This window comes from Cebus imitator, unplaced genomic scaffold, assembly GCF_001604975.1.
Source record: "Cebus imitator isolate Cc_AM_T3 unplaced genomic scaffold, Cebus_imitator-1.0 Scaffold71, whole genome shotgun sequence".
NCBI lineage: Eukaryota > Metazoa > Chordata > Mammalia > Primates > Cebidae > Cebus > Cebus imitator.
Window position 1 is genome coordinate 131 of NW_016107386.1, and position 14,969 is coordinate 15,099.

At 37.9% G+C, this 14,969-nt stretch overlaps 1 protein-coding gene across 2 annotated transcripts in view; it reads right to left on the reverse strand.

Annotated features, from left to right (window-relative positions):
- Positions 1-366: 366 nt before the first annotated feature.
- SLK (STE20 like kinase) overlaps positions 367-14,969 on the reverse strand; it is a 58,298-nt gene continuing 43,695 nt past the window's right edge. For both annotated transcript variants that reach the window (XM_017531120.2, XM_017531121.2), the window contains 7 exons: positions 11,364-11,493; positions 10,760-10,884; positions 9,759-9,947; positions 9,109-9,234; positions 8,006-8,119; positions 3,894-4,293; positions 367-3,582 (listed from right to left, as the gene is read on the reverse strand). In XM_017531120.2, the coding sequence (XP_017386609.1) occupies positions 4,147-4,293; positions 8,006-8,119; positions 9,109-9,234; positions 9,759-9,947; positions 10,760-10,884; positions 11,364-11,493 (831 nt within the window). In that variant the 3' untranslated portion in view covers positions 367-3,582; positions 3,894-4,146. The remainder of the gene's footprint in view (positions 3,583-3,893; positions 4,294-8,005; positions 8,120-9,108; positions 9,235-9,758; positions 9,948-10,759; positions 10,885-11,363; positions 11,494-14,969) is intronic.

Sequence of the window (14,969 nt, forward strand, 5' to 3'; positions counted from 1 at the left end):
TTATTTTAGCCAAAGTGAGGTCATATGATTTGCGAAATACTTAGTGAGAAAAATCATCCATCCCAAGGGGGGAAAGAAATTTAAAACATACACATATAAACATAGACTGACAGAAATACTTTAAGCACCTCCCAAAGGAGGGGTTTGCATGCTGAATGACACCTTCCAGCAAGGTACCGCTAAAAACTAGATTTGTGAGTGTGTGCTGTGGACTACAGACAGCTAGGAATAGATACTAAGTCCGGAGGGGCAGAAGACCTGGAGGACTGCAAGTTTTACAATATAACTAGGACCGACAACTGCAAAGTGTTCTCGGGCAGGACACTCCAGTTTCAAAGATTCTCAATAAAAGACTGCTTCCCAAAATTGATTAAGAAATAACTTTATTTTTCATGTGTCAATCCCATGATTGAAAAGACATGTTGCTCCCAAGTAGACAAGAGGCATAATCTCAAACAAAATTTCTGAAAATTTAGCTTATGAACTCATTACACTGCAAACCAGAGGAGGAACACAAAAAGCAGCAGCCAACATTTAAACCTGGCAAACACTCTACGCCAAGATTAGTAGCAGGAATGTTAAAGCTTTATCAAAACCATGTCAGCAACAGAACAGCAACCGTATAGCCATTAACTGTTGTGCTTTCAACTTAAGAAAAGCATTTAAAGTATCACCCCATTTCTTATAAAAATCATTTCTCAGAAAAGAATTGTTCACGAAAAGACTATTAGAACTGGAACACTCTTTTTTCACTTCAGTTCTAGATTTTCTTTAATTAACAATATCTCTAGTTAATACTTGGACAGAATTTGGCTTCTCAGAAGAGTCTTTGTCATTTAAGCACAGTGTGGAATGGGAAAAGTGTGTAGTTACAAGGAAACTAGAAGAGTACAAAAAATAGTCACTTCTGAAGCTCGCTGATGCTCAAGAAATCAGAGACCCTTCATTAAAGTGGGTCTCATATGCCTGAGAGCTTTGTGCTTGAGGAAATATGACTTAGAGGTAGCTCTGGTTCTGGTTTATATTTAATTACAATTTGCTGTATACTGTCACAAGAGAGTTCTAATATTTTCAGCAAAGTAAAAGCACTCAACATTTTTTCTCTACCCACCCTATAGCTTCCCCACAGACAAAGGTACGAAAAAGCTTAATGTGACTCCACAGAGAACAGCAGCTAATTCAACAATTCACACCCTATGGTTGTTGACAGAAGGAAAGGTGGCCAGATGCCCCAAACTCTAGGAGCCGGATCTGCCGAAGTGTGCAGGTCTGGTGTGTTCACAACACTCAGGGAAAAGAGGGGAGGTGACTGATGAGGGTGCGTTTCATGGCATATTCTGCCACAGTAACAAAACAACCAAATCAGGAGGAGATTTGACTGTACTACTTGATTTCAAAGAAGTCTGTGCCCCTCGCCCACTCCCCACCTACACTTCATGCAAGAAAGATAGATCACTATCATCTGTTTGAATACAGGACCTCACAAGAGGTGGGCTGGTCTGAGTACAAACAGCATATTTTAGAACAAAACACTTTATGAAAGCATTTATAAAACTTTAAGTATTAAAATGAGTGCTTTACCTCTACATACGTATCACTGTACATTCCTGCACCCACACGAACACGGTCATATTTGAAAGCGAACTCAAGCACGAACACTGAATCCAAAAGGCAGTTTTAAGGGAGATCCAAGAGTTGCTACCACCTTACCCCAGCATCAGCCATTCCACTCTCAGCCTCTCTCCTTGAGTCAATACTCTGAATGTCAAGTTGAAAGGAACAGAAAGAATCAAATATTCAGATCAAATTAATAGGCACCACAAACTATTTAGCACAAAGGGTATCAATTAAATGATATTGGAAAAAAAAAGTCTACTGCCTGAAGTATTCATTTTTTAAAAGTCAATAAACTGAAAATTTCAAAGGAGAGAGTGGTATGAAAACCTTCCTCCCCAATCCCTCTTCAAATAAATCATTAAATACACTGGGCAACATTATACTGTTATTTTTATCATAACAATATAAACAATTTTTATCATCATCCTGAATATTACTTTATAAAGATATATATTTTAAAAGGCTTTCAAAACATTTTTCAACCCAGCATTTGAGAATAAAGCATTAAGAGTTTTGTATACAGTATCACATTCATGTGATGTGTATGAATTTACAACCATACATAATATGTATACATGTATATATATTTATGTAAAAAACTAACTTGGCCAGAAGTTAAGGCTACCTACAAAGCTGTCCAATTATGCTTGTCAAAACAATTACAAAATTAAAATCGCACATGCATTTTTAAATCATCTAAACCACTGACAAAATAAGGTTCGGCATCCAAAGTTTTCAAATTAACTGCAAGAAAGTGCTACAGACAATTACATTTTCTAAATATGAATCAGTGATACCACAAAGTTACATTTAAATTTTTCACCAGCCTCAAAAGTAATATAACTAAAAACAAGCTTTCACAATTTGGTACCTAGCACTCTTAAGAGCAAATAGGTTGAAAATGGCAGGCAGCAAGCATCATTTACAAAAGTGCTGTCTCACACAGCAAAGTCCAGTTTATAATACTGTCCGACCTGACACGTGGTTGAAATTCTAAGCCTCATAAGGGACTAGGAGTGAACATTTTATTAATAATTATACACATCAGCAACCACATGATAAAGGCTTCCGGCTTTTCCCACTCAAATCAAAGTGAATGATTTAAACATGAAACAAAATAAAACCAAGATGTAAGTAGCCTCATTTCAAGATAAGGAAAAGTAATTTCTGACATTTGCCTAAATATAAAAAAAAAAGTATTCTGAACAAATGCCTCTTTTAAGATTAAGTTCAGAAGATATATTTATAAATATAACTCAGAGCCTGCAGGCCTGTAACAGTTTTAAACAATTTGCTAAGATGGAGAGAAATCACTTAACCAGCTTAGGTATTATTTTAGAAAATAAACAGAGACAGCTAAATCTGTATTCCTTAAATTTCATGAGTTTTACATTTCCAATTTGCAATCTAAAAGCTACCTCTTTTTTTTCATCTTTCCAAACGTTGTACATGTATTTTAGGATGAAAATTTCTATCAAATGGCAAGAGAAGCAAAAATTCCAAAACAATAATGTTTAATTCTAAGGATGTTTTTGTCCCTGGTGACCAAAAAGAAAATCCTACTTAGGACTTGACTGAAATTTAGTGTTTTAGGCACTATCTTAAGAAAATTAGCACCCTCAATTATTAGCTTATGCCTTAAAGAGGTAATTCATTTTGACAAATCACTGAAATAATGTTTCTCTTTTAAAAGAGGTTGATCCTATTTAAAGATAAAATATATTCATTTACTGAGTCAATAGCATATTTTGAGCAAATCATAGCTTTTTTATGAGAGCTGATCCACCAAAAGAAAATTATCCCAACTCCCTACAGCAGAGCTTCAACTACAGATTTAGGCATCACTGAGAAGTTAGATTAGATAAAAAGAATTTATTAATACTTAGTGATGTAACAGTTTTTCTTAAATAACTTTAAACATTATTTCTCCAACAGTTTTCAGGTAGCAGAGTCTAAAGAACATAACTTTTTTTTTTTTTTTTTGAGACGGAGTTTCGCTCTTGTTACCCAGGCTGGAGTGCAGTGGCGCGATCTCGGCTCACCGCAACCTCCGCCTTCTGGGTTCAGGCAATTCTCCTGCCTCAGCCTCCTGAGTAGCTGGGATTACAGGCATACGCCACCATGCCCAGCTGAATTTTTGTATTTTTAGTAGAGACAGGGTTTCACCATGTTGACCAGGATGGTCTCGATCTCTTGACCTCGTGATCCACCCGCCTCGGCCTCCCAAAGTGCTGGGATTACAGGCTTGAGCCGCCGCGCCCGGCCAAGAACATAACTTTTAAGATTAATATACAAAGTCGCTTTAGGGAATTACTGCAAGATGCTACTTTGGCAACACGGCCTAGCATCTGTCTTAGTTCGTTTTCCCTTCATCTTTGCTTTCAAAAAACAAACCCAAAAAAGAAAAGCGCCTAGAAGGTGAGGCAGGTGATTGTCTTCGTGAGCTATCTGATACAGACTGTGGCAGAAGATGAGGAGAATAGAACAACATACTGAAAAAGCCAAACCCAAGCACAGAAGCTTCCATTGTTATGATCCGGTGGAATGCAAGCTAGGAATGGGATAAAATTTGGAAATCCGGCTCTGTGTTGATGGGTTAAGGCATTCAGACTCCCCAGTCATTTTAAAGAACACTTCCTGTTCCTGTAGTTTCCTGGCAAACTCTTCTTCCAGTGTCTTAAAAACAAAGGGAAAGAGAAATTGTTATGTGCTGGTGTTACATATAGAACTTATGCTGACAGCCAACATAAAACTACTTGTCCAAAACACTTTCTTTGTGTATTGTAACAAGAAGAAATGCTTACTCATCCATTATAAGATCATAAGCTTTCCACAGCCCTATATGCAAGTCCAGCTTGGCCATATAAATGGACAACTTGGGTCCACTATTTACCTTCTCTATATTAGAGAACCACTTAATTCTTCTGCTGTAAAAACAGGGACAATTTGCTATGTGAAGACTAAATGTGGTAATGATGTACTTACACATACTATGCACTCCAATCGATGGTACCTATTATTAACTATTATGTTTCTCCCACATGGCACTTACCCCTGATGACTTGTTATCATGATGCGCCTGTTTTTTCTTTCACACTAGACTATAATATAAGCTACTTAAAGGTACAATCTAAAACAGAATCATTTTTACCCCCATAATACTGAGCAAAAAATAAGTTCTTGAGAAATATCAGAGGCACTGTTGTGATGTGAATATCTGTGCCCCCTAAACCCACATAAAAACCTAATCCCTAATGTGAGGGTACTATTGATAGAAGGTGAGGCCTCTGAGAGGTGACGAGGGTGGAGCCCTCCAAATGGGATTAGTGCCTTCATGAGGGGCTAAAGAGAGTTCTTGCGCCAGGCGAGGACACAGTGAGAAGTAGGCAGTCTGTAGCCCAAATGGTGGCCCTTACCAGAGCCTGCCTGTGTTGGCACCCTGGTCTCAGACTCCCCAGCCTCAGTTTATGGCATTTTGTTACAGGTATTAATGGCTTTGTGGACAACTGATTCAGGGATAAGTGGTGCTATAGAGGTACAAAGCACAGGAAAAGAAGGAAGGATATAGGAGGGGTTCTCAGAAGAGGTGAAACATGAGTTTTGTGTTGAAGGAAAGATAAGAATTTGATAGGTAGGATGGGGAAGGCAGGCCAGACAGACGGAGACAAAACATGGCACAAAGGCAGGAAGCCAAAGAGCTGGTGTGAGGAGTAGTGATTATACCCAAGGCTGGAACATGGACTGGGAACAAAGTGGCTAGCGGGAGAGGAAGCTAGAAAGGGTGACTGTGACCAGGTGTGGCACTATGAAGGCTTCACAGTCAAACTAAGGCATTCATTTACATTTTGCTCTGATGGAACGAAGATTTATCAACATCACTGTGACAGTGTCAGAGATGTTCTTGAGGATAAATCCTCTGGTGACGGCAGGCAAGTGGGAAGAAAGGAAAGGGAACTGGAAACTAAAAGGCGCATTACAACATTCCTGAACAATGTAAGCAAGCAGGATAGCAGTGAGAAAGAAAGGAGACACGTTATGAAGAGGCCAAATTAGCTGGCATCTGACTGAATGTTGGGTGTAACAGAAATGAAAAATAATTTGGTTCCTAGCATAGATGTCAATTAAGAAAGCAGGAACGTAGAAAAGAACATCTGACAGAGTGGGACCGCAGTGAGCGGGGAAAGGTGAGAGGAAGAGGAAGGAACAGGATGCTGAGTTTGAATTTATGTCCACTGAGTTTATAGTCTTTAGTCAACAACGAACAGGTATGTAGTCATCTGTACAATGTGCCAAGAACTGTTCTAGAAGCTGGGTATATGTCAATAAATGAAGCAATCACGGCGCTGCTTTTAAGGAGTTTATATTCTCACAAGAGGAGACAATAAACAAATGTGCCTGGTGGCGATGAATTGTTATAAAGAAAAACAAAGAAAGGAGAGCAGGTACAGAATGTCTGGGGTTGCGCATAGGTGCTACTGATATACAGTGACCAAAAAAAAGAACCGCCAGGCGGAGATGAAATGAGTAGGAACAGAACACCCAGATGGAAAATGGGTGCTTAGTGCTCAAACTAACAATAAAAACAAGAAACAATAATAGCAATAGCAACCATTCACTGAACCATGACTACAGCTGAGGCACTGGACCACTGCTATATGAACAACACCAGTTAGGTAGGTGGTATCATTCTTATTTTACAAATTAGGAAAACTAGGCCTAGAAATGAGAAGTGACAAAATTAATCAGTAAGTGTCAGTGCTGAGATCTGAACCCACATCCGTATGATTCTACAATTCGTGCTCTATATAGCTGCTACCATTTAAGTTTTGGAGTTGTCCATATGCAATAGTTGAAGCCATGGCTAGCGATAAAATCATCAAGTAAAATAAAGACTGTTCTTTATTAAAAGGTAAAACTGAGAAATGTCTACATTTCAGGAGATAAAAAGGTGATAAAAAGCAGATAGATGTGTCAGAAAACCCAGGTGAGAAGAGAATTTTAAGAAACAAGACTGTTAGTGAGAAGAGTTAGGTAAGGCCATAGGATTTGATTATCAGCAACTCACTTGTGACCACTGTCAACAAGTTCAACAGAGGTGTCTGGGGCAGATGCTAGGCTGCAAGGAGTTAAAGGAGATTTTTCACTGTTTATCATTTGTACCTTTTGAATTCTAAACTATGTGAATGTATTGCCTATTCAAAATATTTGACAATAAATAAAATTTAAATTAAAAAGCCACACTATGAGCTGGGCATGGTGGCTCACACCTGTAATCCCAGCACTTTGGGAGGCTGAGGCAGGTGGATCACCTAAGGTTAGGCATTCAAGACCAGCCTAGCCAACATGGCGAAATCCCATCTCTACTGAAAATACAAAACTTAGCCAGGTGTGGTGGTGGCGATGGTGTCTGTAATCCCAGCTACTTGGGAGGCTGGGGCAGAAGAATCACTTGAACCTGGGAGGCGGAGGTTGCAGTGAGCTGAGATTGCACCACTGCACTCTAGCCGAAGCGACAGAATGAGACTCTGTCTTAAAAAAAAAAAACCAACGCACTATGAACTCATTTAGTAATTTCCCTTCCTTTGGCACATAGTTACATATATATTTCTTTGATTGATTGGATGGATGGAAGAAAGGAATGGCAGAAATGTATAGTAGGCCCCCCAAAACATAAAGGTTTAAGTTTAAGGGTAGCAAAGGGTCAGAGACCATATAGTGACAGCAAAGACTCAGGTGAAATGGTTAGCCAGTAAGACCAGGTGAATAGGGAGTAAAGTACAAACAAGGGGGGCGGGGGAGATATCATCCCTATTTTACCAGATTTCAAGTTTACAGAGAATACCAGGGCCTTTTAATGTGGCTCCAGTTGGCCTGTTCAGATTCAGCTGTCATGGCTTCCTTCCCTCCTTTTCTTCCTCCCTAATGCCTACACACCGGCACACCCCGCCTTATACTCCAGTGACAGAGAATGATCTGCAATTCTCTGTATGATTCTTTTTCACTCATTCTCTTCTCTCTACTCAAATTGTTCCATTCCACTCCAATCAGCCCATCCTCCCAGTAAGCTCTTACTCCTCCTTCAAGACTCACTTGGTTTGCAAGGCATCTCCTCTTGGAAGACCTTTTCTGACGTAATCACCCAGGCAGATTGAAGCTCTCCTCCTCCTCCTCCTCTGCTTATACATTCTGTTCCTTTCCTCTGTATCTTATACTTCAGAGCAATGACACTACCAATTCATAACTGCTTGTCACTAGATTCTAAAGCTTTTGTCTTTTCATCTCTCTGTTTCCTGCCCCTGTCACTGTACCTGACACATAGCAGGTAAGGAGCCAATGGATGGGTAGATGGATGAGTACACATATACCATTTTAAAGCTTTTAAAATTACCTTTTTCCTAGGTCTCAATTTCTCTCTCCACTCCTTTAATTCTTGGCTATGTTCCTCATCTAACTCCTTCAGTTTCTGAGTCTCATGCTCAACCAACAAGTGGCATTTTTCATTCTGAAAATAAAGTTGGGATTAAAAAAAAATTCAGATCAACTAAGCAATTTTTCACAAATATAATTACCTTCCAAAATAATAAATTACTCATCAAATATCATGCTATTACTGAGATTCAAGTTTTCCTCTATAAAAATCAAGGGCCACTAAGGAAATGAATCACAGCTTCATTTTTACAAGTTTAGAAGCTAGATCTATTACATACCATACAAAAAGAACTTAAAAAGAACAAGTTTGAACTTTTGTTTTTCCTTTCTGGGATGATTTGCTCATAAAAGTGACAATACAGAAGGCAGCCTGCATACATTTTACCCACGAGTACAGAATGTGGGATCCGGTACTAAAGGACGGGCCTAACAGATCTACTGTTCTAATAGATCTATTGGCCTATTTGCCAATCTATTAGGATCTGTTCTACTCTAGTAAATTAAGCAAATGTATAGACGCCCACATTTATACAATACTCTGAAATCGTAAACATTTTAGATGGGCTGTACACTCTATGTAAGGTCCTAAATCAGCCGTCAAGTAACTTTTAAATTTCTTAGGAAAAAAATTCTCATAAACTTATCATTTATTTCAAAAATCTAGAAGAAAATAAATTATTTTCCTCTAAATGGAAAAGAAACTTTAAATTCAGAATCTGAAAAAGAAAGTCAGAATATAACAAAACTGTCTACATCATTTTGAAACTCTCCATATCTTCTTGTAAAATATACTAAAAACCATAATACTGTTTTTGAAAGACTCAATTTCTTAGGTTACAATTTAACTTCATGTTTACATTAATCATGGTTATATATAATCTACACAAGTGCCTATGACACTAAACTGATCTTCATTTGGATCTATACAAAAAACAGAATCTTTCAACCCCAGCATGCTCGTAAGTAAGGTGCCGTTGACTTTGGGTAGCTACTGTTCTCTCAAAACCAGCCACGCGTGCTGCCAAATCCTAGGAGCTTTGCTGTGGGGCTTCTGTATCTCACCTGCAGCTGATGCAGTTCGCGGACGTTGGCTTCACACTGCAACTGAAGATCCCGCATTTGATTCTCATGTTTTTGATGCTGAGCCATTCTCTCATTTTTCTGCCTCTTTTCTTCTTGTGCAGCAAACTATAAATAAGAAAAAAAGATAAATTATAGTTAAGAAGCATGTGATTTCTATATATTCTGAAGATATGAAGGAACTTAACAAAACAAGCACAGTAAACTGAAGCTACAAGTAATAATATGCTGTGACTCAAACCTGGAGTCCACATCACAGCTTCAGGGGGAGTGGGAACTCCTGATTAAAACCTTGATCCTCCTATCTGCTTAGTGATCTGAGTTAATTTGTGTGTGTGACCGTGACTGCAGAAGTGTCATGGTGAGGTCATATGTCTTGACTTGAAAAGTTGCCCAAGTCATGTCATTCCCAGGGCTGGTCTTAGGATCAGTCTAGCCCAGGAGTTGACCACCATCTAGGGGAAGACTAATTGGTATGTGCCGTATATCTAGCCCCAGCCTGCAGAGTTAAAGTGAATATCAACAAGCCTAAGGTGGCTCTAAATGTTTAGAAAGAAAGGAATCAGTGGCACTTCTAAAGGTCATTCAAAACTTAAAAATCTAAAAGAGTAGAGGATAATTTGCATATTTACCTGTTTAATTTTATCACGGTCCTGATCCGGTGTGGCTGTTGAGTTAATTCTCAAACTTTTCTTAAACATGGCCATTCGAGTCTTGGCTTCACTGCGCTGAATCTTGGGCAGTCTTGCTCTTTCCTGAGTCTGTCTGTTTTTCAATTCTTCAATAAGTCGTTGATTGTAACGCTGCATTTGCTCCGTTTCCTAACAGAGTTTTACATAGAATCCAGTGATACAGAAAAAGTAGTCAGTACCCATATGCATATTCAAATATGTCATTTTGTTGTTGTTTCCTATAATTACTCCCTCCCTTGTTGCAGTGACCAGCAAAATACTAGGCAAAAAATAACTTATAAGAAGTTAGGTCAGGTCTGGTGGCTCACACCTGTAATTCCGGCACTTTGGGAGGCTGACACAGGAGGATCACTTTAGCCTAGAAGTTTGAGACCAGCCTGTGCAACATAGTTAGACCCTGTCTCTACAAAAAAAATTTTTTTTAATTAGCAGGGCATAGTGGTACATGAATGTACTTGGGAGGCTGAGGTAGGAGATCCCTTGAACCCAGGAGTTTGAGGTTAAGTGAGTGCTGATTGAGTGCCACTGCAGTCCAGCCCAGGTGACAGAGCAGGACTCTGCCTCAAAAGAATAAAGGGAGAAGAAAGTTATTAGTGAAGAGTCTTATATTGAACTCTTTTGATAAGTACAAGGAGTCCATACTTTAAGACATCTGAACCACAAATGGAGCCAAAATAGCTACCTTTGAGAGCCAAGATGAAGATAACAATGTGTAAAATGTTTTTATGCATTGAAATTAGTTATTTCCTCATAATTTGTAGAAAAGAAGTTTGCAGTCATGATCAAAATACAATTACTCCAAACTTCATCCAAGAAATTGTAGGATAAAAGGCAGAAAGGAAATCTAAAATTCATTATCTAAGAAATGAAAGCTTCAAAACTAAATAGGTTTGCAAACTTTAAAACAAACAAAAAAATGAAGAAATTTTCCTTTCATTAACCTTCTCATGGCGCTTAAGCAGCTGATGTCTTTGCATGAAATATTGATCCTTAAGTTGCTGTTTAAGCAGCTGGTGTTTTTCTTGTAAGTGTCGTTCTTCAAGCTCCCAAATTGCAGCTTCTCGAGCTAGAAGACAGCAGTTTTCAAAATGTCACTTTCCTCTTTTTTACTAATGTACTTTGCTATTCATTTTAATATTTACATAAAAGTATTCTAAATACACTAACTTACTGACATTCTGAGCAGTAAGTGAAATTTTAACCAATGCAAGACATTATCTATTACCTCTTTTCATTCTGTTCCAATGTCGTATAAACAGAGAATGTCCTACCATGAGCACCAAAATTCTATATAAGCTTTCTTAATTAAAAAAAAAAAAAAAACTAATCTAATTTGTTAGGGGAAATAAGTACTTTAAATGCCATTCCAACATGCAGCCATTAGGTATACTAACACCTATATGGCACAATGAGTACACAAAATTCTTCAGATATATTTCCAGCATCATTTGGGCAAGACGAAATTTTAAGAGTTATATGTTTATGTTCACTTCTACTGTCATAAAGGAATTCTACATTTGCAGTATTTATTTTTAAAAAAGTTACCTCTCATGAGCTGTTGCTTGTTATTCAGGCACTCTCTCTCAATGTTAGCTAACTCTGCCTTCTGCTGCTGGATGATCTTTTTCAGAGCGCCATCTAATTCTTGCTGTTGTTTCTGAACAAACTCTTGTTCCTGTTAGACACAGTTAATCATCAGTTAATAAGTATCTAATGAACTAAACATCCATTTATCTACATGACTGTATATATTAGTGGTTAATAAGATTTCCAAACCATGTTTGCAAAGTTAGCTGAATTTTGAAATCACCAAAATTATATAGCACAAACGTAATTATATTAGTCACTCAATTCAGCCCAAGAAAAAAACCATTAGAATACATAATATTCTGAACTCACTACTAAGAATAATACATACAGAATAAGCATATAGTCCACTCATAATTAAAGTGCCCTATACAATAGCATCTTTGAGAAAACAATACATCTGCAGCTTCTAAAACTGATTACTCACTCCACTACGGTGTGACTAAAACAAGGATAAATAAGAAATGCCCTTTACTTGCTGGGCAACGTGGCTTATGCCTGTAATCCCAGCACTTTGGGAGACCAACACAGTGGGGGGGGCATGGGGGGAGGAGGAGGGTTCTCTTTAGGTCAGGAGTTCAAGACCAGCCTGACCAACATGGCAAAACCCTGTCTCTACTAAAAATACAAAATTAGCCAGGCATGGTAGCGCATGCCTGTAATCCCAGCTACTCGGGAAGCTAAGGCAGAAGAACTGCTTGAACCCAGAAGGCAGAGGTTGCAGTGAGCCAAGATCATGCCACTGCACTCCAACCTGGGTGACAGAGCCAGGCTCTGTCTCAAAAAAAAAATTAAAAAAATAAAATAGGCCGGGTGCGGTGGCTCATGCCTGTAATCCCAGCACTTTGGGAGGCCGAGGCGGGTGGATCACGAGGTCAAGAGATTGAGACCATCCTGGTCAACACGGTGAAACCCCGTCTCTACTAAAAATACAAAAAATTAGCTGGGCATGGTGGCGCGTGCCTGTAATCCCAGCTACTCAGGAGGCTGAGGCAGGAGAATTGCCTGAACCCAGGAGGTGGAGGTTGCGGTGAGCCGAGATCGTGCCATTGCACTCCAGCCTGCGTAACAAGAGTGAAACTCTGTCTCAAAAAAAATAAATAAAATAAAAAAAGAAAGAAAAAAGAAATGCCCTGTAGGAAGAAAGGTAATTAAGAGCTAATAGGTAAAACAGATACCAGAGTGTGGGGAACTAAAGAGGAAGAATTTTAGGAGATAAATTTTAGGAAGAAATACCATGGCTATCTTAACAGAAGATAGTTTATGTATCTACAGTACGTGCCTAAAAAGAATAATAGTGTGAGGACTTAATGAGAAATAATACATTGCTAGAGAAATGTAAACTGGGGATAGGAAATTGAGTTACATACTACAAATCTATCAAGAAAATTTGTGTAATCACAGAATTCTACAAACATGTTTGGGATTCACTAATTCATTCAACAAACATTTATTGAGTACATACTATCTGCCCAAATACCAAATTTCTACTTTAGAAAAACATCCTTCAATTATTGTTTAAAAAAAAAAAAAAGGAAATGTTAAAGTGACTTATAGTCTTTTTGCTAGAATTATACATTTACAGAAGAAAAGGAATAATATCCAAATTGAAGAAACGTAAAGTTGGATCTCTCCATCCCTCTCTTGGCGGTTATGGCAGGTGGCGATTAGCTCAAGGACTATTCAATCAATTTTTGTGTGGATTTAGAATTTAGAATTGAAGCAGAACTTCATTTGTAATCCCCTCTCTTGCACATCCTTGAGAAGATCAAAACCTAAGATGCATTTGGAACTACTCTAGAGTCCTTATAGTCTGACGAGGTCTAGATCACTGCCAGGCAGCTCTTCAATGCACAGAGTCTCACTCTGCTCCTCAGGATGGCTGCCTTGCTACCATCCTGAATCTCTGGAGGTGATACAGTTTGTGCCTGACAGTGAACTAATTTGGTGTCATAAATGTTGCTGTCTCATCTGCATCATCATTTGCATTTTAGCATAAATATATATATAGTAGCAGAAAGAAAAGACTAATGAATGCCTCTATAAAATACAATTACCAACTTGGCTATAGTCACCTGTAAAATTTTATCATTAAAGCAGTATCATTGAAAAAATTTTCAATGAATATTTAAATTCCACTATCTAGAATAAGGACTTTTGAATTTTACTTAAAGAGATGGGAAATCTTCAAGCCTATCTTTTAAGTAGTTACAGAAAGTTGCTCAACCTTTTCTTTTTCCTACCAACTATTTGCAATAAAAATTAAAGTTTCTCTAATTTCAATTGTAAAATTTCTATATACAAACTTGTTCAATAAACAATGTAACCTGCAAAAATTTCAAAGGGTTTTCTTTTGTTCAACATTTTTATCATTGGTTTACATACAGGATTTAAAAAAAAATCTGTGTAGACAGAAACAATGGGTCTAAATTAACTAGCATAAATATAAATCTTACATTTAAGGCACAAAAAAGTAAAAAATGCAAAAGTGAAGGATAGGGTGAATAAATATGGGAAAATGAAAAAGGTAAATATAAGCCAGTGCCACTAAAACAGTAAATGTAATTTCTCATCTATGCAATTTTTGTTCATATTACTGTACTTATGTCTAAATTAAATGAGTTCAATTCAAAGAAAACCTTTATTAAGCACTTAGTAAATCCTGAGCACTATACTACTTAGAAGGTTACTAAAATTAATGAAAGATAGTTCTGCCTTCAAGGAGCTTCAGTCAATTGGTCCCAAGTATCAACAGCCTCAGTCTCAGACCACATAAAGAGTAGTGGATACCTTCCCTTAGTATCACATTTTTAAAAGTTCAAAAGTAAACCACAGAAAACTCAAAGCTGGGAATAAAGGGTTCAGAAACCAGAAACCGTGCCTCACAAAGACTGGCTGACAGAACTAGAGAAGTGTTCCTTAAAGCAGCTAACTCATAAGAGGTAAAGAAGCGCTATGACTGTTCTATATACTGAATTAGGCAGTACTAGCACTGTGTGGCTCCAGATGATAAGATAGGGATCAACAGGTAAAAGTCAAGATAGGCAGATATAAGTCCAACGTATACAAGCCCTAACAATTAGAGTTAGCGAAAAACCCCAGCTGCCTTACAGAGCTATGGATATGAATAATTAAACAGAATCTAGATGACTATGTAGTCAGATACTATTTAAAGGATTTTTTATATTAAAGCTAAAAATTATCTGAAAAGGTCCCTTACACACTAAATCAATGTATTTCATTACCTCCAAACAAAATGTTGTTATTACACATTCACTAAATTTCCTAACTTCAAAAGCCAAACACAGTTAACATTCACAATGGAATTTATAATTAGAAATTACTTTCAGATACAAAAAGAGCGCTCACATTTCAAAAAGATTACACAAACTACATTCACCTTAAAAAATAACAGATGAACTTAATCACTTTGATTAACAAATAAAAGACGGGCCGGGCGCGGTGGCTCAAGCCTGTAATCCCAGCACTTTGGGAGGCCGAGGCGGGTGGATCACGAGGTCAAGAGATCGAGACCATCCTGGTCAACATGGTGAAACCCCGTCT